The sequence below is a fragment of the Nerophis lumbriciformis genome, linkage group LG01 (genome assembly GCF_033978685.3).
Source record: "Nerophis lumbriciformis linkage group LG01, RoL_Nlum_v2.1, whole genome shotgun sequence".
Taxonomy (NCBI): Eukaryota; Metazoa; Chordata; class Actinopteri; order Syngnathiformes; family Syngnathidae; genus Nerophis; species Nerophis lumbriciformis.
In genome coordinates, this window is record NC_084548.2 from 75,903,423 (window position 1) to 75,928,844 (window position 25,422).

The 25,422-nt window shown below is 40.5% G+C and overlaps 1 protein-coding gene across 5 annotated transcripts in view; it reads left to right on the plus strand.

The window, feature by feature from the left end:
• Positions 1-25,422, plus strand: part of trim101 (tripartite motif containing 101) — a 69,021-nt gene that overhangs the window by 39,909 nt on the left and 3,690 nt on the right. For 4 of the 5 annotated variants that reach the window (XM_061925935.2, XM_061925949.2, XM_061925956.2 and 1 more), the window contains 2 exons: positions 9,522-9,959; positions 23,959-24,093. In XM_061925935.2, the coding sequence (XP_061781919.1) occupies positions 9,522-9,959; positions 23,959-24,045 (525 nt within the window). In that variant the 3' untranslated portion in view covers positions 24,046-24,093. The remainder of the gene's footprint in view (positions 1-9,521; positions 9,960-23,958; positions 24,094-25,422) is intronic. The other variant, XM_061925965.2, reaches the window with a different exon arrangement.

Genomic DNA, 25,422 nt, shown 5'->3' on the forward strand with positions numbered 1-25,422 from the left:
TATTCAAATAAACAAAAACATAAGAAGAAGAATCAGAATCAGAATCAGCTTTATTGTCATTACGCAAGGTAACGAGATTGAGGCCATTCCATAGGGTTAGGGTTAGGGTTAGGGTTAGGGTTAGGGTTAGGGTGTGCGGCCCACAGCTAATGTTTTAAAGGCCCACGGCACATTCTAAAAATACTATTCAAATAAACAAAAACATAAGAAGAAGAATCAGAATCAGAATCAGCTTTATTGTCATAAGTTAACGAGATTGAGGCCATTCCATAGGGTTAGGGTTAGGGTTAGGGTTAGGGTTAGGGTTAGGGTTAGGGTGTGCGGCCCACAGCTAATGTTTTAAAGGCCCACGGCACATTCTAAAAATACTATTCAAATAAACAAAAACATAAGAAGAAGAATCAGAATCAGAATCAGCTTTATTGTCATTACGCAAGGTAACGAGATTGAGGCCATTCCATAGGGTTAGGGTTAGGGTTAGGGTTAGGGTTAGGGTTAGGGTTAGGGTTAGGGTGTGCGGCCCACAGCTAATGTTTTAAAGGCCCACGGCACATTCTAAAAATACTATTCAAATAAACAAAAACATAAGAAGAAGAATCAGAATCAGAATCAGCTTTATTGTCATTACGCAAGGTAACGAGATTGAGGCCATTCCATAGGGTTAGGGTTAGGGTTAGGGTTAGGGTTAGGGTTAGGGTGTGCGGCCCACAGCTAATGTTTTAAAGGCCCACGGCACATTCTAAAAATACTATTCAAATAAACAAAAACATAAGAAGAAGAATCAGAATCAGAATCAGCTTTATTGTCATTACGCAAGGTAACGAGATTGAGGCCATTCCATAGGGTTAGGGTTAGGGTTAGGGTTAGGGTTAGGGTTAGGGTGTGCGGCCCACAGCTAATGTTTTAAAGGCCCACGGCACATTCTAAAAATACTATTCAAATAAACAAAAACATAAGAAGAAGAATCAGAATCAGAATCAGCTTTATTGTCATTACGCAAGGTAACGAGATTGAGGCCATTCCATAGGGTTAGGGTTAGGGTTAGGGTTAGGGTTAGGGTTAGGGTGTGCGGCCCACAGCTAATGTTTTAAAGGCCCACGGCACATTCTAAAAATACTATTCAAATAAACAAAAACATAAGAAGAAGAATCAGAATCAGAATCAGCTTTATTGTCATTACGCAAGGTAACGAGATTGAGGCCATTCCATAGGGTTAGGGTTAGGGTTAGGGTTAGGGTTAGGGTTAGGGTGTGCGGCCCACAGCTAATGTTTTAAAGGCCCACGGCACATTCTAAAAATACTATTCAAATAAACAAAAACATAAGAAGAAGAATCAGAATCAGAATCAGCTTTATTGTCATTACGCAAGGTAACGAGATTGAGGCCATTCCATAGGGTTAGGGTTAGGGTTAGGGTTAGGGTTAGGGTTAGGGTGTGCGGCCCACAGCTAATGTTTTAAAGGCCCACGGCACATTCTAAAAATACTATTCAAATAAACAAAAACATAAGAAGAAGAATCAGAATCAGAATCAGCTTTATTGTCATTACGCAAGGTAACGAGATTGAGGCCATTCCATAGGGTTAGGGTTAGGGTTAGGGTTAGGGTTAGGGTTAGGGTGTGCGGCCCACAGCTAATGTTTTAAAGGCCCACGGCACATTCTAAAAATACTATTCAAATAAACAAAAACATAAGAAGAAGAATCAGAATCAGAATCAGCTTTATTGTCATTACGCAAGGTAACGAGATTGAGGCCATTCCATAGGGTTAGGGTTAGGGTTAGGGTTAGGGTTAGGGTTAGGGTGTGCGGCCCACAGCTAATGTTTTAAAGGCCCACGGCACATTCTAAAAATACTATTCAAATAAACAAAAACATAAGAAGAAGAATCAGAATCAGAATCAGCTTTATTGTCATTACGCAAGGTAACGAGATTGAGGCCATTCCATACAGTGCGATGTGTGCATGCTAGAAAAAATGAATATATACATGAAAAAACAAAAAACAAAAACAGGGTGGTTGGTGGAATGGGTTATTGCACCGAAGAGAAGGCAGTTATGAGGGACAATGGGGCAGTCCGTTCAGGATGGTTATGGCCTTGGGGAAGAAGCTGTTCTTTAGCCTGTTTGTTTTGGTTTTAATGCACCTGTAGCGCTTCCCAAAAGTGAAATAAAAAAGCTTAAAGGTTAAATGTCATTTAGAAAAAGTTGCAATGTTGACTAATAAAACAAAGCTGTTTTTTCTTTTTCTTTCAAACTGTCATTGCTCAAAACATAATTGTCACGTTCAAACACTGAGGACATCTATTAAACAAGACAAAAGGCAAGGAATCAAACAGAGACAGAATTCAATTTGGACTCAATATTGAGGAGAGACATGGCCACTGCACTCTCTGTACAGTCCTGCACCACGCTCTGACCAAGAAGGTTTTCGTCTCCTCTTTTATTCAGATGTTCAATGTTCACGCACCAACACATGTCTCATTAGAAATAGGAAGTATGTAAAACAGTCATTGTTTTCGGTCTCATTGAAGTCCAAGAAGAGGATTTCTCGGGCTTGGGCTCTTCCTGGATCCAGCTGGGGCAGGTGTTGGAGGACAAATGGATAACCCCTCCCGTCTCCTGACCACAGCAACTTCAAGAGGGCAGCGGGTCGTAAATAGCGTTGACCTCGTTTACCAAACAGTTGGAAGAGAGTTTGTGAAATACTTCAGAGAGAGTTCGTTTAACACTTCAAAGAGAGTTCCTCTGGAAGTTGAGCAGATCCTGCCATCTGTCCGTGTTGAAATCACAGTGGCGTTTCACGAGCCTTCTTCCTCTTGTCAGGCCTCGAAAGACAGCATTCATAATACAACGTTTCTTTTGTGATAACTTACAAACAATTATTCCAACAATAATATTGAATCAAAATCAATGTTATTATGAATTATTGACCTATGCAAGGTTCCCATTACTTCACATCAAATATTACACTAAGAACAATATTTGTGGTGGAAGATTTTGGTAAATAAATAACCCAAAAATTTATATTTTGTTGTTTTCTTACTGTACCGAAAATGAACCGAACCGTGACCTCTAAACCGAGGTACGTACCGAACCCACATTTTTTTGTGAGTCCAGTCCATAGTGGATCTAACATAATAGTGAGAGTCCAGTCCATAGTGGATCTAACATAATAGTGAGAGTCCAGTCCATAGTGGATCTAACATAATAGTGAGAGTCCAGTCCATAGTGGATCTAACATAATAGTGTGAGAGTCCAGTCCATAATGGATCTAACATAATAGTGTGAGAGTCCAGTCCATAGTGGATCTAACATAATAGTGTGAGAGTCCAGTCCATAGTGGATCTAACATAATAGTGAGAGTCCAGTCCATAGTGGATCTAACATAATAGTGTGAGTCCAGTCCATAGTGGATCTCACATAATAGTGAGAGTCCAGTCCATAGTGGATCTAACATAATAGTGAGAGAGTCCAGTCCATAGTGGATCTAACATAATAGTGAGAGTCCAGTCCATAGTGGATCTAACATAATAGTGAGAGTCCAGTCCATAGTGGATCTAACATAATAGTGTGAGAGTCCAGTCCATAGTGGATCTAACATAATAGTGAGGGTCCAGTCCATAGTGGATCTAACATAATAGTGTGAGAGTCCAGTCCATAGTGGATCTAACATAATAGTGTGAGAGTCCAGTCCATAGTGGATCTAACATAATAGTGAGAGTCCAGTCCATAGTGGATCTAACATAATAGTGTGAGAGTCCAGTCCATAGTGGATCTAACATAATAGTGTGAGAGTCCAGTCCATAGTGGATCTAACATAATAGTGTGAGAGTCCAGTCCATAGTGGATCTAACATAATAGTGAGAGTCCAGTCCATAGTGGATCTAACATAATAGTGTGAGAGTCCAGTCCATAGTGGATCTAACATAATAGTGAGAGTCCAGTCCATAGTGGTTCTAACATGATAGTGAGAGTCCAGTCCATAGTGGATCTAACATAATAGTGAGAGTCCAGTCCATAGTGGATCTAACATAATAGTGAGAGTCCAGTCCATAGTGGATCTAACATAATAGTGTGAGAGTCCAGTCCATAGTGGATCTAACATAATAGTGAGAGTCCAGTCCATAGTGGATCCAACATAATAGTGAGAGTCCAGTCCATAGTGGATCTAACATAATAGTGTGAGAGTCCAGTCCATAGTGGATCTAACATAATAGTGAGAGTCCAGTCCATAGTGGATCCAACATAATAGTGAGAGTCCAGTCCATAGTGGATCTAACATAATAGTGTGAGAGTCCAGTCCATAGTGGATCTAACATAATAGTGAGAGTCCAGTCCATAGTGGATCTAACATAATAGTGTGAGAGTCCAGTCCATAGTGGATCTAACATAATAGTGAGAGTCCAGTCCATAGTGGATCTAACATAATAGTGTGAGAGTCCAGTCCTTAGTGGATCTAACATAATAGTGAGAGTCCAGTCCATAGTGGATCTAACATAATAGTGAGAGTCCAGTCCATAGTGGATCTAACATAATAGTGAGAGTCCAGTCCATAGTGGATCTAACATAATAGTGAGAGTCCAGTCCATAGTGGATCTAACATAATAGTGAGAGTCCAGTCCATAGTGGATCTAACATAATAGTGAGAGTCCAGTCCATAGTGGATCTAACATAATAGTGAGAGTCCAGTCCATAGTGGATCTAACATAATAGTGTGAGTCCAGTCCATAGTGGATCTCACATAATAGTGAGAGTCCAGTCCATAGTGGATCTAACATAATAGTGAGAGTCCAGTCCATAGTGGATCTAACATAATAGTGAGAGTCCAGTCCATAGTGGATCTAACATAATAGTGAGAGTCCAGTCCATAGTGGATCTAACATAATAGTGAGAGTCCAGTCCATAGTGGATCTAACATAATAGTGAGAGTCCAGTCCATAGTGGATCTAACATAATAGTGAGAGTCCAGTCCATAGTGGATCTAACATAATAGTGAGAGTCCAGTCCATAGTGGATCTAACATAATAGTGTGAGTCCAGTCCATAGTGGATCTCACATAATAGTGAGAGTCCAGTCCATAGTGGATCTAACATAATAGTGAGAGAGTCCAGTCCATAGTGGATCTAACATAATAGTGAGAGTCCAGTCCATAGTGGATCTAACATAATAGTGAGAGTCCAGTCCATAGTGGATCTAACATAATAGTGTGAGAGTCCAGTCCATAGTGGATCTAACATAATAGTGAGAGTCCAGTCCATAGTGGATCTAACATAATAGTGTGAGAGTCCAGTCCATAGTGGATCTAACATAATAGTGTGAGAGTCCAGTCCATAGTGGATCTAACATAATAGTGAGAGTCCAGTCCATAGTGGATCTAACATAATAGTGTGAGAGTCCAGTCCATAGTGGATCTAACATAATAGTGAGAGTCCAGTCCATAGTGGTTCTAACATGATAGTGAGAGTCCAGTCCATAGTGGATCTAACATAATAGTGAGAGTCCAGTCCATAGTGGATCTAACATAATAGTGAGAGTCCAGTCCATAGTGGATCTAACATAATAGTGTGAGAGTCCAGTCCATAGTGGATCTAACATAATAGTGAGAGTCCAGTCCATAGTGGATCCAACATAATAGTGAGAGTCCAGTCCATAGTGGATCTAACATAATAGTGTGAGAGTCCAGTCCATAGTGGATCTAACATAATAGTGAGAGTCCAGTCCATAGTGGATCCAACATAATAGTGAGAGTCCAGTCCATAGTGGATCTAACATAATAGTGTGAGAGTCCAGTCCATAGTGGATCTAACATAATAGTGAGAGTCCAGTCCATAGTGGATCTAACATAATAGTGTGAGAGTCCAGTCCATAGTGGATCTAACATAATAGTGAGAGTCCAGTCCATAGTGGATCTAACATAATAGTGTGAGAGTCCAGTCCTTAGTGGATCTAACATAATAGTGAGAGTCCAGTCCATAGTGGATCTAACATAATAGTGAGAGTCCAGTCCATAGTGGATCTAACATAATAGTGAGAGTCCAGTCCATAGTGGATCTAACATAATAGTGAGAGTCCAGTCCATAGTGGATCTAACATAATAGTGAGAGTCCAGTCCATAATGGATCTAACATAATAGTGTGAGAGTCCAGTCCATAGTGGATCAAACATAATAGTGAGAGTCCAGTCCATAGTGGATCTAACATAATAGTGTGAGAGTCCAGTCCATAGTGGATCTAACATAATAGTGTGAGAGTCCAGTCCATAGTGGATCTAACATAATAGTGAGAGTCCAGTCCATAGTGGATCTAACATAATAGTAAGAGTCCAGTCCATAGTGGATCTAACATAATAGTGTGAGAGTCCAGTCCATAGTGGATCTAACATAATAGTGTGAGAGTCCAGTCCATAGTGGATCTAACATAATAGTGTGAGAGTCCAGTCCATAGTGGATCTAACATAATAGTGAGAGTCCAGTCCATAGTGGATCTAACATAATAGTAAGAGTCCAGTCCATAGTGGATCTAACATAATAGTGAGAGTCCAGTCCATAGTGGATCTAACATAATAGTGAGAGTCCAGTCCATAGTGGATCTAACATAATAGTGAGAGTCCAGTCCATAATGGATCTAACATAATAGTGTGAGAGTCCAGTCCATAGTGGATCAAACATAATAGTGAGAGTCCAGTCCATAGTGGATCTAACATAATAGTGTGAGAGTCCAGTCCATAGTGGATCTAACATAATAGTGTGAGAGTCCAGTCCATAGTGGATCTAACATAATAGTGAGAGTCCAGTCCATAGTGGATCTAACATAATAGTAAGAGTCCAGTCCATAGTGGATCTAACATAATAGTGTGAGAGTCCAGTCCATAGTGGATCTAACATAATAGTGTGAGAGTCCAGTCCATAGTGGATCTAACATAATAGTGTGAGAGTCCAGTCCATAGTGGATCTAACATAATAGTGAGAGTCCAGTCCATAGTGGATCTAACATAATAGTGAGAGTCCAGTCCATAGTGGATCTAACATAATAGTGTGAGAGTCCAGTCCATAGTGGATCTAACATAATAGTGAGAGTCCAGTCCATAGTGGATCTAACATAATAGTGAGAGTCCAGTCCATAGTGGATCTAACATAATAGTGAGAGTCCAGTCCATAGTGGATCTAACATAATAGTGAGAGTCCAGTCCATAGTGGATCTAACATAATAGTGAGAGTCCAGTCCATAGTGGATCTAACATAATAGTGAGAGTCCAGTCCATAGTGGATCTAACATAATAGTGAGAGTCCAGTCCATAGTGGATCTAACATAATAGTGTGAGTCCAGTCCATAGTGGATCTCACATAATAGTGAGAGTCCAGTCCATAGTGGATCTAACATAATAGTGAGAGAGTCCAGTCCATAGTGGATCTAACATAATAGTGAGAGTCCAGTCCATAGTGGATCTAACATAATAGTGAGAGTCCAGTCCATAGTGGATCTAACATAATAGTGTGAGAGTCCAGTCCATAGTGGATCTAACATAATAGTGAGAGTCCAGTCCATAGTGGATCTAACATAATAGTGTGAGAGTCCAGTCCATAGTGGATCTAACATAATAGTGTGAGAGTCCAGTCCATAGTGGATCTAACATAATAGTGAGAGTCCAGTCCATAGTGGATCTAACATAATAGTGTGAGAGTCCAGTCCATAGTGGATCTAACATAATAGTGAGAGTCCAGTCCATAGTGGTTCTAACATGATAGTGAGAGTCCAGTCCATAGTGGATCTAACATAATAGTGAGAGTCCAGTCCATAGTGGATCTAACATAATAGTGAGAGTCCAGTCCATAGTGGATCTAACATAATAGTGTGAGAGTCCAGTCCATAGTGGATCTAACATAATAGTGAGAGTCCAGTCCATAGTGGATCCAACATAATAGTGAGAGTCCAGTCCATAGTGGATCTAACATAATAGTGTGAGAGTCCAGTCCATAGTGGATCTAACATAATAGTGAGAGTCCAGTCCATAGTGGATCCAACATAATAGTGAGAGTCCAGTCCATAGTGGATCTAACATAATAGTGTGAGAGTCCAGTCCATAGTGGATCTAACATAATAGTGAGAGTCCAGTCCATAGTGGATCTAACATAATAGTGTGAGAGTCCAGTCCATAGTGGATCTAACATAATAGTGAGAGTCCAGTCCATAGTGGATCTAACATAATAGTGTGAGAGTCCAGTCCTTAGTGGATCTAACATAATAGTGAGAGTCCAGTCCATAGTGGATCTAACATAATAGTGAGAGTCCAGTCCATAGTGGATCTAACATAATAGTGAGAGTCCAGTCCATAGTGGATCTAACATAATAGTGAGAGTCCAGTCCATAGTGGATCTAACATAATAGTGAGAGTCCAGTCCATAGTGGATCTAACATAATAGTGAGAGTCCAGTCCATAATGGATCTAACATAATAGTGTGAGAGTCCAGTCCATAGTGGATCAAACATAATAGTGAGAGTCCAGTCCATAGTGGATCTAACATAATAGTGTGAGAGTCCAGTCCATAGTGGATCTAACATAATAGTGTGAGAGTCCAGTCCATAGTGGATCTAACATAATAGTGAGAGTCCAGTCCATAGTGGATCTAACATAATAGTAAGAGTCCAGTCCATAGTGGATCTAACATAATAGTGTGAGAGTCCAGTCCATAGTGGATCTAACATAATAGTGTGAGAGTCCAGTCCATAGTGGATCTAACATAATAGTGTGAGAGTCCAGTCCATAGTGGATCTAACATAATAGTGAGAGTCCAGTCCATAGTGGATCTAACATAATAGTAAGAGTCCAGTCCATAGTGGATCTAACATAATAGTGAGAGTCCAGTCCATAGTGGATCTAACATAATAGTGAGAGTCCAGTCCATAGTGGATCTAACATAATAGTGAGAGTCCAGTCCATAGTGGATCTAACATAATAGTGTGAGAGTCCAGTCCATAGTGGATCTAACATAATAGTAAGAGTCCAGTCCATAGTGGATCTAACATAATAGTGTGAGAGTCCAGTCCATAGTGGATCTAACATAATAGTGAGAGTCCAGTCCATAGTGGATCTAACATAATAGTGTGAGTCCAGTCCATAGTGGATCTAACATAATAGTGTGAGTCCAGTCCATAGTGGATCTAACATAATAGTGTGAGTCCAGTCCATAGTGGATCTAACATAATAGTGTGAGTCCAGTCCATAGTGGATCTAACATAATAGTGTGAGTCCAGTCCATAGTGGATCTAACATAATTAGCCGCCTGTCAAATAGCGTTACATAAACAGCACGTACTTTTTCAGGAAAATGGTCCGATACTGATCGATCCCTCGTCATCACCAAATACGCTGGAAGTCTAAGGTGACGTCCCGTATGATGTTCAAGTTTTTAGGTCAAGGTTTGTCCACTTCAGTCCTGGAGGTTCCACTGTATGACGTATAACCTTTGACCCCTGCGCCGTCCGCACATGCATGTTCTCGGGCCCTCACCTTTCTTCCCTTATCAGCGCGAGGAGGGCGGGGCTGTGTCCGAGGCAGGTGATTGGACGGAGGGCCGGAAGGAGGCGGGACCAGGGGACATTTTGTTGTACCCTGGCTGGTACCGGTCCGGGATGAAGCCCCTTCCTGGGAGCGGCGATGCGGAGGAGGTCACGGGGGATGTGCAGCCCCGCCCACTTTGCCCTCAGCTCCTCCCACCATCCGAATGCCAACAGAGCGCGGAGGTGGGCGAAGACGACAAGGGGGACGCTCAAGGGTGGGTGTGTCCTCCCGATGAAGGCGCAGACCAAACATTAAGACTGGAGAAGGAGAAGCTGATGGCGGAAGAGGAGGAGGAGGAAGAGGAAGAGGAGGAGGAGGAAGAGGACGCCCAACAGACCAACAGGCTTCACAAAGTGGAGGCGTGTGACGAGGAAGAGGGCGTGGCCTCCTTCGATTCCCTGCAGGTCAGTGTCCCCTGCTCGTGCCGCCCACATGCTGACGTGGCCACGCCCACTTCCTGCCGAAGAATGCGTTATTAGAAGAGGCTCGTTAGCACACTCACCATCACTCCTTCCTCGTTCATCTCCACTTGCACTTTTCACAAGTAGGGCAAAACGCGGCCTGAAGGAGGGTAAGTGTCCATCACTCACCATTTGTTGAGTGCACTGCTGTCTGCACTCGTGCACTCAAAGTGTCTTTCTACGTCTTCCTCCTCGCTCACACCTCAACTTCTCCAATAGATGAAAGAAGCACCGTATTTTCCGGACCATAGGGCGCACCGGATTATAAGGCGCACTGCCGATGAGCGCGTCTAGTCAGGTCTATTTTCATAGAAAAGGTGCACCGCATTAGGCGCATTAAAGGAGTCATATTATTAGGGCCCGCATGGCCCATTGCATAAGGACTCCCACAGGGAGTCCTTATGCAATGGGACATAAGGACCTATTGAATTTCTAAGGTTTTATTATTATTATTATTCTTTATTATTGTTCCGCAGCTTTGCGCACTACTTTGACCCCCTTAACATGCTTCAAAACTCACCAAATTTGACGCACACATAAATAAACTCGAACAAAACTCTTTGGTAAAAATACCAAACCCCAAAGTTTTGTTCGAGTTTATTTATGTGTGCGTCAAATTTGGTGAGTTTTGAAGCATGTTAAGGGGGTCAAAGTAGTGCGCAAAGCTGCGGAACAATAATAAAGAATAATAATAATAATAAAACCTTAGAAATTCAATAGGTCCTTATGTCCCATTGCATAAGGACTCCCTGTGGGAGTCCTTTTGCAATGGGCCATTGCGGGCCCTAAAAATACCAAACCCCAAAACTCAAAATTGCGCTCTAGCGCCCCCTACAAAGTAAACTTTTTCTAACTCCCAGTACGAATGTCGTAGAGACCTCTATGTAGGTCTCACTTAGACTTAAATTTTATTAATTTATTTCCTCGGCCAAAAATCTACAGGAAGTTTGCTATTCCCCCTTCAACACTAAATTTGAGTAAAAACAGTCACTTTTGCCTCTCTTAACATGCTTCAAAACTCACCAAACTGAACGCACACATCAGGACTGGCAAAAACTGTGATCTAATAAAAAAACCTAACCCCAAATTCAAAAATTGCGCTCTAGAGCAATTTTTGAATAAAACGGAGAAAAAACTGCTCCTCGGAAGAAAAAAATGACGAAACTGCCTGTAACTCCCACTGGGAAAGTCGGAAAGACATGAAACAAAAACCTCTATGTAGGTCTCACTTAGACCTACATTTCATAGATTGACAACCCTCAGCAAAAATCAACAGGAATTTTGCAATTTCCCCTTCAAAACATAATTTTTTTATAAACCCGTCACCTTTCTTCAAACATTATCTCCTCTGAGCGCGTTTGTTGTTTCGGCTTCAAACTTACTCAGGAGAGAGATTGAACCCTTCTGATTAAAAGTTGGTGAAAGAGTTGTGATACCTGCTCCGGTTTTGATTTTATGACCCTTCAAAGACCCGCTGCACTGTTGCTCCTGCGGTGCTGTTTTTTTAAGATGGCTGCTCAAAAGCAGCAAGCACCAACGTGCCCACACAATGCAGACAAGGTAGGTACACTAGACAAAAGTCTTGGGACACTTCAGACTAAAAGTAGACAAAAGTATTGGGACACTTAGGACTAGCACCTGCCAAATACGCGGGCCCGACCAATGCTGCTTGCAGCTTTAATTGATTATTATTATTACACCGCCTCTTTGAGCTGTAATTTGACCCCCTTAACATGCTTCAAAACTCACCATATTTGACACACACATCAGGACTGGCGAAAATTGCCATCTAATAAAAAAAACCCCCCCAAAACTCAAAATTGCGCTCTAGCGCCCCCTAGGAAAAAACACAGACAAAACAGCTTATAACTTCCGGTAGGAATGTCGTAGAGACATGAAACAAAAACCTCTATGTAGGTCTCACTTAGACACTAACATCTTTCAGCAAAAATCAACAAGAATTTTTCAATTCCCCCTTCAAAACAAAAGTTTAGTTAAAACAGTCACTTTTGCCTCTTTGAGCTGTAATTTGACCTTCTTACCATGCTTCAAAACTCACCAAACTGGACACACACATCAGGACTGGCAACAATTGCGCTCTCATAAAAAAAAACCCAACCCCAAAACTCAAAATTGCGCTCTAGCGCCCCCTAAGAAGAAAACACAGACACAACTGCTCCTAGGAAGAAAACTCAAGACAAAACTGCCTGCAATTTCCAGTAAGAATATCTTAGAGAAATGAAATAAAAACCTCTATGTAGGTCTCACTTAGACCTACATTTCATATATTGACAATCCCCAGCGAAAATCAACAGGAAGTTTGCAATTCCCCCTTCAAAACAAAAAGTTTTGTCGTAGAGACATGAAACAAAAACCTCTATGTAGGTCTGACTTAGACCTAGATTACACACATTGACATCCTTCAGCAAAAATCAACTGGAAGTTGGCAATTCCCCCTTCAAAACAACATTTTAATAAAAACAGTCACTTTTGCCTCTTTGAGCTGTTAATTTGACCCTCTTAACATGCTTCAAAACTCACCAAACTGGACACACACATCAGAGCTGGCAAAAACTGCGATCTAATAAAAAACCCAACTCCAAAACTCAAAATTGCACTCTAGCGCGCCCTAGAAAGAAAACACAGACACAACTGCTCCTAGGAGGAAAACTCAGACAAAACTGCCTGTAACTTCCAGTAGGAATGTCTTAGAGACATGAAACAAAAACCTCTATATACATTTCATATATTGACAACGCCCAGCGAAAATCAACAGGAAGTTTGCAATTCCCCCTTCAAAACAAAAAGTTTTGTAAAAACCGGTCACCTTTTTTCAAACATTATCTCCTCTGAGCGCGTTTGTCGTGTCGGCTTCAAACTAGCACAGGAGAGAGATTGAACCCTTCTGATTCAAAGTTGACCAAAGAGTTTTAATTACTGCTCCAGTTTGGATTTTATGTGCCGTCAAAGTCGGTCCCGTCCATCGCTGCTTGCAGCTTTAATTATTATTATTATACCGGCCGCCTCTTTGAGCACTAATTTGACCCACTTAACATGCTTCAAAACTCACCATATTTGACCCACACATCAGGACCTGCGAAAATTGTCTTTTAATAAAAAAAAACCGAACCCCAAAACTCAAAATTGCGCTCTAGCGCCCCCTAGGAAAAAAAACACTAGACTGCCTGTAACTCCCACTAGGAAGGTCGGAAAGACATGAAACAAAATGATCTATGTAGGTCTGACTTAGACCGAGATTTCATAATCGTACATCCTTGGGCAGAAATCAACAGGAAGTTGGCAATTCCCCCTTCAAGACAAAAAAGTACTCAAAACAGTCACTTTTGCCTCTTTGAGCTGTAATTTGACCCCCTTAACATGCTTCAAAACTCACCGAACTGAACACACACATCAGGACTGGCAAAAATTGCGATCTAATAAAAAAACCTAACCCCAAATCTCAAAATTGTGCTCTAGCGCAATTTTTTAATGAAACGCACAAAAAACTGCTCCTCGGATGAAAAAACTGACAAAACTGCCTGTAACTCCCACTGGGAAGGTCGGAGAGACATGAAACAAAAACCTCTATGTAGGTCTCACTTAGACCTACATTTCATATATTGACATCCCCAGCAAAAATCAACAGGAAGTTTGCAATTCCCCCTTCAAAACAAAAAGTTTTGTAAAAACCGGTCACCTTTTTTCAAACATTATCTCCTCTGAGCGCGTTTGTCGTGTCGGCTTCAAACTAGCACAGGAGAGAGATTGAACCCTTCTGATTCAAAGTTGACGAAAGAGTTGTAATTACTGCTCCGGTTTGGATTTTATGTGCCGTCAAAGTCGGTCCCGTCCATCGCTGCTTGCAGCTTTAATTATTATTATTATACCGGCCGCCTCTTTGAGCTCTAATTTGACCCACTTAACATGCTTCAAAACTCACCATATTTGACACACACATCAGGACCTGCGAAAATTGTCTTTTAATAAAAAAAACAAACCCCAAAACTCAAAATTGCGCTCTAGCGCCCCCTAGGAAAAAACACAGACAAAACAGCTTATAACTTCCGATAGGAATGTCGTAGAGACATGAAACAAAAACCTCTATGTAGGTCTGACTTAGACCTAGATTTCACACATTGACATCCTTCAGCAAAAATTAACTGGAAGTTGGCAATTCCCCCTTCAAAACAACATTTTAATAAAAACAGTCACTTTTGCCTCTTTGAGCTGTTAATTTGACCCTCTCAACATGCTTCAAAACTCACCAAACTGGACACACACATCAGGGCTGGCAAAAACTGCGATCTAATAAAAAACCCAACTCCAAAACTCAAAATTGCACTCTAGCGCGCCCTAGGAAGAAAACACAGACACAACTGCTCCTAGGAAGAAAACTCAAGACAAAACTGCCTGTAACTTCCAGTAGGAATGTCTTAGAGACATGAAACAAAACCCTCTATATACATTTCATATATTGACAACCCCCAGCAAAAATCAACAGGAAATTTGCAATTCCCCCTTCAAAACAAAAAGTTTTGTAAAAACCGGTCACCTTTTTTCAAACATTATCTCCTCTGAGCGCGTTTGTCGTGTCGGCTTCAAACTAGCACAGGAGAGAGATTGAACCCTTCTGATTAAAAGTTGACCAAAGAGTTTTAATTACTGCTCCGGTTTGGATTTTATGTGCCGTTAAAGTCGGTCCCGTCCATCGCTGCTTGTAGCTTTAATTAGGGCCCGCAATGGCCCATTGCAAAAGGACTCCCGAAGGGAGTCCTTATGCAATGAGACATAAGGACCTATTGTTATTCTAAGGTTTTATTATTAGGGCCCGCAATGGCCCATTGCAAAAGGACTCCCACAGGGAGTCCTTATGCAATGGGACATAAGGACCTATTGTTATTCTAAGGTTTTTTATTATTAGGGCCCGCAATGGCCCATTGCAAAAGGACTCCCACAGGGAGTCCTTATGCAATGGGACATAAGGACCTATTGTTATTCTAAGGTTTTTTATTATTAGGGCCCGCAATGGCCCATTGCAAAAGGACTCCCGAAGGGAGTTCTTATGCAATGGGACATAAGGACCTATTGTTATTCTAAGGTTTTATTTATTCTTTATTATTCTTCCGCACCCACAATAAACATGCTTCAAAACTCACCATATTTGACCCACACATCAAGACCTGCGAAAATTGTCTTTTAATAAAAAAAACGAACCCCAAAACTCAAAATTGCGCTCTAGCGCCCCCTAGGAAAAAAAAAAACTAGACTGCCTGTAACTCCCACTAGGAAGGTCGGAAAGACATGAAACAAAATTCTCTATGTAGGTCTGACTTAGACCTAGATTTCATAATTGTACATCCTTGGGCAGAAATCAACAGGAAGTTGGCAATTCCCCCTTCAAGACAAAAAAGTACTAAAAACAGTCACTTTTGCCTCTTTGAGCTGTAATTTGACCCCCTTAACATGCTTCAAAACTCACCATATTTGACACACACATCAGGACTGGTGAAAATTGCCATCTAATAAAAAAAACAAACCCCAAAACTCAAAATTGCGCTCTAGCGCCCCCTAGGAAAAAACACAGACAAAACAGCTTATAACTTCCGGTAGGAATGTCGTAGAGACATGAAACAAAAACCTCTATGTAGGTCTGACTTAGACCTAGATTTCACACATTGACATCCTTCAGCAAAAATCAACTGGAAGTTGGCAATTCCCCCTTCAAAACAACATTTTAATAAAAACAGTCACTTTTGCCTCTTTGAGCTGTTAATTTGACCCTCTTAACATGCTTCAAAACTCACCAAACTGGACACACACATCAGGGCTGGCAAAAACTGCGATCTAATAAAAAACCCAACTCCAAAACTCAAAATTGCACTCTAGCGCGCCCTAGGAAGAAAACACAGACACAACTGCTCCTAGGAGGAAAACTCAGACAAAACTGCCTGTAACTTCCAGTAGGAATGTCTTAGAGACATGAAACAAAAACCTCTATATACATTTCATATATTGACAACCCCCAGCAAAAATCAACAGGACGTTTGCAATTCCCCCTTCAAAAGAAAAGTTTTGTAAAAACCGGTCACCTTTTTTCAAACATTATCTCCTCTGAGCGCGTTTGTCGTGTTGGCTTCAAACTAGCACAGGAGAGAGATTGAACCCTTCTGATTAAAAGTTGACCAAAGAGTTTTAATTACTGCTCCGGTTTGGATTTTATGAGCCCTCAAAGTCGGTCCCGTCCATCGCTGCTTGCAGCTTTAATTATTATTATTATACCGGCCGCCTCTTTGAGCACTAATTTGACCCTCTTAACATGCTTCAAAACTCACCATATTTGACCCACACATCAGGACCTGCGAAAATTGTCTTTTAATAAAAAAAACGAACCCCAAAACTCAAAATTGCGCTCTAGCGCCCCCTAGGAAAAAAGAAACTAGACTGCCTGTAACTTCCACTAGGAAGGTCGGAAAGACATGAAACAAAATTATCTATGTAGGTCTGACTTAGACCTAGTTTTCATAATTGTATATTCTTGGGCTAAAATCAACAGGAAGTTGGCAATTCCCCCTTCAAGACAAAAAAGTACTAAAAACAGTCACTTTTGCCTCTTTGAGCTGTAATTTGACCCTCTTAACATGCTTCAAAACTCACCGAACTGAACACACACATCAGGACTGGCAAAAATTGCGATCTAATAAAAAAACCTAACCCCAAATCTCAAAATTGTGCTCTAGCGCAATTTTTTAATGAAACGCACAAAAAACTGCTCCTCGGATAAAAAAACTGACAAAACTGCCTGTAACTCCCACTGGGAAACAAAAACCTTTATGTAGGTCTCACTTAGACCTACATTTCATAAATTGACAACCCCCAGCAAAAATCAACAGGAAGTTTGCTATTCCCCCTTCAAAACAGATTTTTTGTAAAAACCGGTCACCTTCCTTCAAAAACGATCTCCTCTGAGCGCGTTTGTCGTTTCGCCTACAAACTAACACAGGAGAGAGATTAAACCCTTGTGTATAAAATAACAGAACAGCGTTTTAATACCTGCTCCGGTTTTGATTTTATGACCCTTCAAAGACCCGCTGCGCTGATGCTGATGCGCTGCTGTTTTTTTAAGATGGCTGCTTAAAAGCAGGAAGCACCAGCGTGCCCACACAATGCAGACAAGGTAGGTACACTAGACAAAAGTCTTGGGACACTTCGGACTAAAAGTAGACAAAAGTATTGGGACACTTATGACTACCACTGGACAAAAGTATTGGGACACTTACACTGGACAAAAGTATTGGGCCACTTGGGACTATCACTTGACAAAAGTATTGGGACACTTCGGACTAAAAGTAGACAAAAGTATTGGGACACTTATGACTACCACTGGACAAAAGTATTGGGACACTTACACTGGACAAAAGTATTGGGCCACTTGGGACTATCACTTGACAAAAGTATTGGGACACTTCGGACTAAAAGTAGACAAAAGTATTGGTACACTTCGGACTAAAAGTAGACAAAAGTATTGGGACACTTCGGACTAAAAGTAGACAAAAGTATTGGGACACTTATGACTACCACTGGACAAAAGTATTGGGACACTTAGGACGCAAACTGGACAAAAGTATTGGGACACTTGGGACTACAACTTGACAAAAGTATTGGGACACTTGTGACTACCACTGGACAAAAGTATTGGGACACTTAGGACTAAAACTTGACAAAAGTTTTGGGACACTTAGGACCAGAAATTGACTAAAGTATTGGGACACTTAGGACTACCACTGGACAAAAGTATTGGGACACTTAGGACGCAAACTGGACAAAAGTATTGGGACACTTGGGACTACAACTTGACAAAAGTATTGGGCCACTTGGGACTATCACTTGACAAAAGTATTGGGACACTTCGGACTAAAAGTAGACAAAGGTAATGGGACACTTCGGACTAAAAGTACACAAAAGTATTGGGACACTTCGGACTAAAAGTAGACAAAAGTATTGGGACACTTATGACTACCACTGGACAAAAGTATTGGGGCACTTACACTGGACAAAAGTATTGGGCCACTTGGGACTATCACTTGACAAAAGTATTGGGACACTTCGGACTAAAAGTAGACAAAAGTATTGGGACACTTCGGACTAAAAGTAGACAAAAGTATTGGGACACTTCGGACTAAAAGTAGACAAAAGTATTGGGACACTTATGACTACCACTGGACAAAAGTATTGGGACACTTAGGACGCAAACTGGACAAAAGTATTGGGACACTTGGGACTACAACTTGACAAAAGTATTGGGACACTTGTGACTACCACTGGACAAAAGTATTGGGACACTTAGGACTAAAACTTGACAAAAGTTTTGGGACACTTAGGACCAGAAATTGACTAAAGTATTGGGACACTTAGGACTACAACTTGACATAAGTATTGGGCCACTTGGGACTAAAACTGGACAAAAGTATTGGGACACTTAGGACTACAACTTGACAAAAGTATTGGGCCACTTGGGACTAAAACTTGACAAAAGTATTGGGACACTTGACTACAACTTGACATAAGTATTGGGACACTTCGGATTACCACTGGACAAAAGTATTGGGACACTTAGGACTAAAACTGGACAAAAGTATTGGGACACTTACGACGAATACTGGACAAAAGTATTGGGACACTTCGCACTAAAAGTAGACTAAAGTATTGGGACACTTAGGACTACCACTGGACACAAGTATTGGGACACTTACACTGGACAAAAGTATTGGGCCACTTGGGACTATCACTTGACAAAAGTATTGGGACACTTTGGACTAAAAGTAGACAAAAGTATTGGGACACTTAGTAACACCACTGAACAAAAGTATTGGGACAATTCGGACTAAAAGTAGACAAAATTATTGGGACACTTCGGACTAAAAGTAGACAAAAGTATTGGGACACTTATGATTACCACTGGACAAAAGTATTGGGACACTTAGGACACAAACTGGACAAAAGTATTGGGACACTTGGGACTACAACTTGACAAAAGTATTGGGACACTTGTGACTACCACTGGACAAAAGTATTGGGACACTTAGGACTAAAACTTGACAAAAGTTTTGGGATACTTAGGACCAGAAATTGACTAAAGTATTGGGACACTTAGGACTACAACTTGACATAAGTATTGGGCCACTTGGGACTAAAACTGGACAAAAGTATTGGGACACTTAGGACTACAACTTGACAAAAGTATTGGGCCACTTGGGACTAAAACTTGACAAAAGTATTGGGACACTTGACTACAACTTGACATAAGTATTGGGACACTTCGGATTACCACTGGACAAAAGTATTGGGACACTTAGGACTAAAACTGGACAAAAGTATTAGGACACTTACGACGAATACTGGACAAAAGTATTGGGACACTTCGCACTAAAAGTAGACAAAAGTATTGGGACACTTTGGACTAAAAGTAGACAAAAGTATTGGGACACTTCGGACTAAAAGTAGACAAAAGTATTGGGACACTTATGACTACCACTGGACAAAAGTATTGGGACACTTAGGACGCAAACTGGACAAAAGTATTGGGACACTTGGGACTACAACTTGACAAAAGTATTGGGACACTTGTGACTACCACTGAACAAAAGTATTGGGACACTTAGGACTAAAACTTGACAAAGGTTTTGGGACACTTAGGACTACCACTGAACAAAAGTATTGGGACACTTAGGACTAAAACTTGACAAAAGTTTTGGGACACTTAGGACTACAACTTGACAAAAGTATTGGGCCACTTGGGACTAAAACTGGACAAAAGTATTGGGACACTTAGGACTACAACTTGACAAAAGTATTGGGCCACTTGGGACTAAAACTTGACAAAAGTATTGGGACACTTGACTACAACTTGACATAAGTATTGGGACACTTCGGATTACCACTGGACAAAAGTATTGGGACACTTAGGACTAAAACTGGACAAAAGTATTGGGACACTTACGACGAATACTGGACAAAAGTATTGGGACACTTAGGACGCAAACTGGACAAAGGTATTGGGACACTTGGGACTACAACTTGACAAAAGTATTGGGACACTTGTGACTACCACTGGACAAAAGTATTGGGACACTTAGGACTAAAACTTGACAAAAGTTTTGGGACACTTAGGACCAGAAATTGACTAAAGTATTGGGACACTTAGGACTACAACTTGACATAAGTATTGGGCCACTTGGGACTAAAACTGGACAAAAGTATTGGGACACTTAGGACTACAACTTGACAAAAGTATTGGGCCACTTGGGACTAAAACTTGACAAAAGTATTGGGACACTTGACTACAACTTGACATAAGTATTGGGACACTTCGGATTACCACTGGACAAAAGTATTGGGACACTTAGGACTAAAACTGGACAAAAGTATTGGGACACTTACGACGAATACTGGACAAAAGTATTGGGACACTTCGCACTAAAAGTAGACAAAAGTATTGGGACACTTCGGACTAAAAGTAGACAAAAGTATTGGGACACTTCGGACTAAAAGTAGACAAAAGTATTGGGACACTTCGGACTAAAAGTAGACAAAAGTATTGGGACACTTCGGACTAAAAGTAGACAAACGTATTGGGACACTACGGACTAAAAGTAGACAAAAGTATTGGGACACTTATGACTACCACTGGACAAAAGTATTGGGACACTTGGGACTACAACTTGACAAAAGTATTGGGACACTTGTGACTACCACTGGACAAAAGTATTGGGACACTTAGGACTAAAACTTGACAAAGGTTTTGGGACACTTAGGACCAGAAATTGACTAAAGTATTGGGACACTTAGGACTACAACTTGACATAAGTATTGGGCCACTTGGGACTAAAACTGGACAAAAGTATTGGGACACTTAGGACTACAACTTGACAAAAGTATTGGGACACTTAGGACTAAAACTGGACAAAAGTATTGGGACACTTACGACGAATACTGGACAAAAGTATTGGGACACTTCGCACTAAAAGTAGACTAAAGTATTGGGACACTTAGGACTACCACTGGACACAAGTATTGGGACACTTACACTGGACAAAAGTATTGGGCCACTTGGGACTATCACTTGACAAAAGTATTGGGACACTTCGGACTAAAAGTAGACAAAAGTATTGGGACACTTCGGACTAAAAGTAGACAAAAGTATTGGGACACTTCGGACTAAAAGTAGACAAAAGTATTGGGACACTTATGACTACCACTGGACAAAAGTATTGGGACACTTAGGACGCAAACTGGACAAAAGTATTGGGACACTTGGGACTACAACTTGACAAAAGTATTGGGACACTTGTGACTACCACTGGACAAAAGTATTGGGACACTTAGGACTAAAACTTGACAAAAGTTTTGGGACACTTAGGACCAGAAATTGACTAAAGTATTGGGACACTTAGGACTACAACTTGACATAAGTATTGGGCCACTTGGGACTAAAACTGGACAAAAGTATTGGGACACTTAGGACTACAACTTGACAAAAGTATTGGGCCACTTGGGACTAAAACTTGACAAAAGTATTGGGACACTTGACTACAACTTGACATAAGTATTGGGACACTTCGGATTACCACTGGACAAAAGTATTGGGACACTTAGGACTAAAACTGGACAAAAGTATTGGGACACTTACGACGAATACTGGACAAAAGTATTGGGACACTTCGCACTAAAAGTAGACTAAAGTATTGGGACACTTAGGACTACCACTGGACACAAGTATTGGGACACTTACACTGGACAAAAGTATTGGGCCACTTGGGACTATCACTTGACAAAAGTATTGGGACACTTCGGACTAAAAGTAGACAAAAGTATTGGGACACTTCGGACTAAAAGTAGACAAAAGTATTGGGACACTTCGGACTAAAAGTAGACAAAAGTATTGGGACACTTATGACTACCACTGGACAAAAGTATTGGGACACTTAGGACGCAAACTGGACAAAAGTATTGGGACACTTGGGACTACAACTTGACAAAAGTATTGGGACACTTGTGACTACCACTGGACAAAAGTATTGGGACACTTAGGACTAAAACTTGACAAAAGTTTTGGGACACTTAGGACCAGAAATTGACTAAAGTATTGGGACACTTAGGACTACAACTTGACATAAGTATTGGGCCACTTGGGACTAAAACTGGACAAAAGTATTGGGACACTTAGGACTACAACTTGACAAAAGTATTGGGCCACTTGGGACTAAAACTTGACAAAAGTATTGGGACACTTGACTACAACTTGACATAAGTATTGGGACACTTCGGATTACCACTGGACAAAAGTATTGGGACACTTAGGACTAAAACTGGACAAAAGTATTGGGACACTTACGACGAATACTGGACAAAAGTATTGGGACACTTCGCACTAAAAGTAGACTAAAGTATTGGGACACTTAGGACTACCACTGGACACAAGTATTGGGATACTTCGCACTAAAAGTAGACTAAAGTATTGGGACACTTAGGACTACCACTGGACACAAGTATTGGGACACTTACACTGGCCAAAAGTATTGGGACACTTGGGACTAAAAGTTGACAAAAGTATTGGGACACTTAGGACTAGCACCTGCCAAATACGCGGGCCCGACCAATGCTGCTTGCAGCTTTAATTATGATTATTTTCTAAATGTAAAAGACTTCCTTGTGGTCTACATAACATGTGATGGTGCTTCTTTGCTCAAAATATTACATAGAGGATGTTTTACACATCATCTTCAACTCACTTTCTGACAGTCGCTTCAGGATGCACCGTTTTATTTACGTGCCTCCACTTTGACATTGTCTTCTCCCCGTCATCTTTGGGGGGAGTGTAAGAAGTGTCAAAAGATGGCGCTAACTGTTTTAATGACATTCACACTTTACTTCAATCAATAACGGAGCAGCATCTCCTCATCCGCGGCTCACTAGTGCAACAACAACGCCCGGAATGTGTCCCGTGAAAAACCGTCCCACCGGAACTCTCCAATAACTAAAAGTTCCTTGGGTGAATAATGTCAACTCACTACACCGGTATGTTTTAGTGCTTTCATGGTGAGTTTACTGACAGATATAAGTAAGAACTTTACACTACTTTATATTAGAAATGGCAACAGTGGAGGATGAATGTCAAAAAGAAGAAGATTATCGACTACGGGGTCGGCACGGACTAAAAAGGCGGATGCGCGCAAATTTTCAGGATTTATGCAGATCCCAAATACAGATCAGCAAGTAATAAAAATTGCTTTTGAATAATATTGTGAAACAAAACACCAGATAATATGTCTGCTAATGGGTGCCATTTTGCGGTCCTTATACACACACCATGGTAATACTGAATGTTGAAGCACAGTACGTCTGACTATGGTAGCCGTAATGGCCGACAATCCCTCAAGCGATGCGGCTTCAAAGTCATACTAAAATATTTTGACGGATTTTCGAGTGCCGTGTGTAATGTTCTTCATTTTCAATGGAACATTTAAAGTTTTGGTGTTGTTTACTGGCATCGTCTTACAGCCTACACGTATCTCTTATGTGTGACTGCCATCATATTGCAGTCTACACGTATCTCTTATGTGTGACTGCCATCATATTGCAGTCTACACAAATCTCTTATGTGTGACTGCCATCATATTGCAGTCTACATGTATCTCTTATGTGTGACTGCCATCTACTGGTGACACTTATTATTACACCATGTACCAAATAAAATAGCATCGAGGTCGGTAAGCATGACCAGAATTACTCCGTCATTAGGTGCACAGGGTTATAAGGTGCACCGTTGATTTTTTGAGAAAATGTAAGGATTTTAAGTGCGCCTTACAGTCTGAGAAATAGTGTCTGTATGTATGTCTCCATGTGTGTGCTCCTGGCTCATGGTCCATGGTCCATGTCCCTGCAGGCTGTCACTGTGCTCTTCTACCTTCTGGCCTTCCTGCTGCTCCTGCAGAAGTTCTGCTGCTACGTGGGCTGCTTCATTTGCACGTAAACAACACGCAACACCCGCAGGGAGACCTCACTGTCGCTCTCACCTCAGGTACACGCTTTTATTTTGAAGAGAAAACAAAACACCACGCTGATTCACGCTCGCCGTCACAATAAGCAAAGACTTGAAATGAGCCCAAATAACCTTTTAACACAACTAAGACTCTTTTTAACACAACTAAGACTCTTTTTAACACAACTAAGACTCTTTTTAACACAACTAAGACTCTTTTTAACACAACTAAGACTCTTTTTAACACAACTAAGACTCTTTTTAACACAACTAAGACTCTTTTTAACACAACTAAGACTCTTTTTAACACAACTAAGACTCTTTCTAACACAACTAAGACTCTTTCTAACACAACTAAGACTCTTTTTAACACAACTAAGACTCTTTTTAACACAACTAAGACTCTTTTTAACACAACTAAGACTCTTTCTAACACAACTAAGACTCTTTCTAACACAACTAAGACTCTTTTTAACACAACTAAGACTCTTTCTAACACAACTAAGACTCTTTCTAACACAACTAAGACTCTTTCTAACACAACTAAGACTCTTTTTAACACAACTAAGACTCTTTCTAACACAACTAAGACTCTTTCTAACACAACTAAGACTCTTTCTAACACAACTAAGACTCTTTCTAACACAACTAAGACTCTTTCTAACACAACTAAGACTCTTTTTAACACAACTAAGACTCTTTTTAACACAACTAAGACTCTTTTTAACACAACTAAGACTCTTTTTAACACAACTAAGACTCTTTTTAACACAACTAAGACTCTTTCTAACACAACTAAGACTCTTTTTAACACAACTAAGACTCTTTTTAACACAACTAAGACTTTCTAACACAACTAAGACTCTTTTTAACACAACTAAGACTCTTTCTAACACAACTAAGACTCTTTTTAACACAACTAAGACTCTTTTTAACACAACTAAGACTCTTTTTAACACAACTAAGACTCTTTCTAACACAACTAAGACTCTTTTTAACACAACTAAGACTCTTTCTAACACAACTAAGACTCTTTTTAACACAACTAAGACTCTTTTTAACACAACTAAGACTTTCTAACACAACTAAGACTCTTTTTAACACAACTAAGACTCTTTCTAACACAACTAAGACTCTTTTTATAGCCGCTTGTGTTTGTTATCAGAGCACTCATGCATGTGTGATGTTGCCAGTATTTGTGAAGTGGAATTATTTCTTATTCTTGTTTGATTTCCAGCTTAACTTCATCAACACTCATATTGTAATCTTCACACATTATTATATCATTCTACATTACATCAATTAATAAAACATTTACCAAGACATGTATGTATTTTACGTTTTAATACATGAATGACTCTTTTAATA